Consider the following 2,259-nt stretch of genomic DNA (forward strand, 5'->3'; position numbering starts at 1 on the left):
GCCCAAGCTCCAAGCCCAGGCTGTTGTGTGGTGTCCTGGTCACCACTGTGGGGAGGGAGGTGGCACTGCTGCAGCCAGCGGGCGCTGCAGGAGGGAGGTGGCACTGAGAGGACCCAGGCATCTGGGAGGTGTTGGTAGTCATTCCTCAGCCTGGGGTGATGCTGACCTGTCTCTGCCCCTGCAGCACTCGCTGTCTGTCCTCATGGAGCGCATGTACTCTGCCACCCCGCACTTTGTGCGCTGTGTCAAGCCCAACAGCCGGAAGGAGCCAGGTGTGGTTGACAGCCAGGTGTTGCTGCAGCAGGTGAGGGTGGGGCCATTTCACTGCAAGGCAGGGCAGGGCAGAGTGGGGATTGGGCCTGGAGCAGGCCAGACTCCTGGTGGGGAGGGGAAGAGACCAGCTGGCTGGGCAGCAGGGACATTGGATGCTGGTTGGAGCAGGGAAGCTCTCTACAAGCTTCCAGTGCTTGACAATCTCCAAGTGTGAAGCCCAGGGTTCATGACCCCTGAGCACAGGAAAGGGGAGACCTGCCTTGCTGAGCACGAGTTCACACCCGTAGCCCCTCATGCCCTATTGTGTACCCTGGTGCACAAGTCCTGGGGGTGCAGCATCCAGGCCAAGGCTGTGGGTTGCCTGTTGGGTTGGTTATGTGGGGAAGGCTGGGTGGCTGGGGTAATTGCATCAAAGAAGGACACAGTGATACAGCAAGATTGGGGTTGTGTAGCCAAGGGGAATGTGCAGGGGCTGCATTGGGAAGCAGCAGCTGTGCTGGGGCCTGGGGAGGGTGCTAGAAAGTGGCAGGGCACAAGCCTCTAGCACAGTGCCTTGGCTGCTGCAGCTGCATTAAGCCCTGGTGAGATGCACTGGGCATAGGGTGAAGGGTCCCCTCAGGCACTGCACTGATGAGGCCATTCCTGGGCCACAGCCCAGTCTGGTGACTCCACGTCTGAGAGGAAACTGGAGAAGTTCAAGACAGTTTAGAGAGAAGTAGCATAACACTTCCAGGCCTGGAGCCTGCCCTGGCATGGGAGGGTCAGGAAGTCCCATCTGTTCCTTTTACACAACATGAGGTTCAGAGGTGACTGGTTCCCATCTCAGGGCACCTGACAAACAGCAGATCTGAAGGCTGAGGACTCTTGGTCTGATGGGCAGAGGCCTAACAAACTGGGGCTGGGAGCAGCCACTAGAGAGGCTCCAGCTGGAAAACCGAGCTTCACCTGAGGGTGGGCCGTGGAGGGCTCTCAACCTCCCACCTCTTCCAAAGCGATGCACCCAGAATAGCTGGACACTGTCACACCAGGGATGCTGCATTGTGGAGAGTGATGCTCCAGGCTGGCTCTGCAGGAACCCAAACCTGGTCACAGCCCACTGGGGCTTGGCCCCGTGGGTTTCTGACCCATGCTGTGCTCTTCCTCAGCTCAGGTACAATGGGCTGCTCGAGACCATCCGCATCCGGCGAGAGGGCTTCTCCTGGCGACCGTCCTTTGAAGAGTTTGCACAAAAGTGCGTTGGTGCCATGGGGGAGGGAAATTAATTATCTTTGTTCTGAGTATGAAGGCGGGGGACACAGATCCACCACCCTCCTTGCTGTGCTACTGAATTGGCCCAGGGAGTCAGGGGTTTGCATCTCACAGGATTGTTTGTGGCAGGTACCGAATCCTCCTGATCAAGCCAGATGCTGCTCTTTCGAAGGAGAGGTAAGGACTTGGCTATTACCTGCAGGTCACCAACAGAACTGGGGCTTTCTGAAGAACGAGCCTTGCCAGACAGACTTTGCTGCATTGTGCTGCTGGGTGGCCTGTGGTAGGGGAACTGGGTAGGAAGGACTGGGTGGAGGGGCCTGGCACAAGAGTCAGAAGACCTGGTTACTTTGAGAGAAAAGGGCAGCAGAGTAGAGCCTGCAGTCAGAGGCAGGTAGTGGAGCAAGGGTTAGCTACAGGGCAATAAGCAGCCAGGTGGAGGGACTGCAGCTAATTGCTTGTGAGCTAGCCCCACAGCTATAGGCCCACAGTATAGAGCCTCAGACAGGTGAGAGGGAAGCAACTGCAGCCCCATTGGGCAAGCAGCAGCAAATGAGATGGACTGCTTTACCTGTGGCAGATTAGGGTGTTAGGTCTGGGCTGGTGATTAGTTTTGCTCAGAGGTTGGACAGTGAGTTTGGGCTCGTTTGGACAGGGCTGATCCTGCCTTAGGAGGTGTCTGCCAGCCCCACACAGCCCAGCCCAGCCCAGACCACCGAGCGAAGCGAATAAACAGGT

At 57.7% G+C, this 2,259-nt stretch overlaps 2 protein-coding genes across 2 annotated transcripts in view; both read left to right on the forward strand.

Moving 5' to 3' along the window:
• Positions 1–159, forward strand: part of LOC109298146 (myosin-IIIb-like) — a 34,231-nt gene extending 34,072 nt beyond the window's left edge. Inside the window, exon 19 of the mRNA XM_019518281.1 lies at positions 139–159. Coding sequence (XP_019373826.1) covers positions 139–159 — 21 coding nt within the window. The remainder of the gene's footprint in view (positions 1–138) is intronic.
• The window catches only part of LOC109297923 (unconventional myosin-X-like), a 27,352-nt gene continuing 25,119 nt past the window's right edge, over positions 27–2,259 (forward strand). The window contains exons 1-3 of the mRNA XM_019518006.1: positions 27–304; positions 1,419–1,504; positions 1,651–1,698. Of these exons, the coding sequence (XP_019373551.1) occupies positions 203–304; positions 1,419–1,504; positions 1,651–1,698 (236 nt within the window). The 5' untranslated portion in view covers positions 27–202. The remainder of the gene's footprint in view (positions 305–1,418; positions 1,505–1,650; positions 1,699–2,259) is intronic.

The sequence above is a fragment of the Gavialis gangeticus genome, unplaced genomic scaffold (assembly GCF_001723915.1).
Source record: "Gavialis gangeticus isolate Ggan-Ray unplaced genomic scaffold, GavGan_comp1, whole genome shotgun sequence".
Taxonomy (NCBI): Eukaryota; Metazoa; Chordata; order Crocodylia; family Gavialidae; genus Gavialis; species Gavialis gangeticus.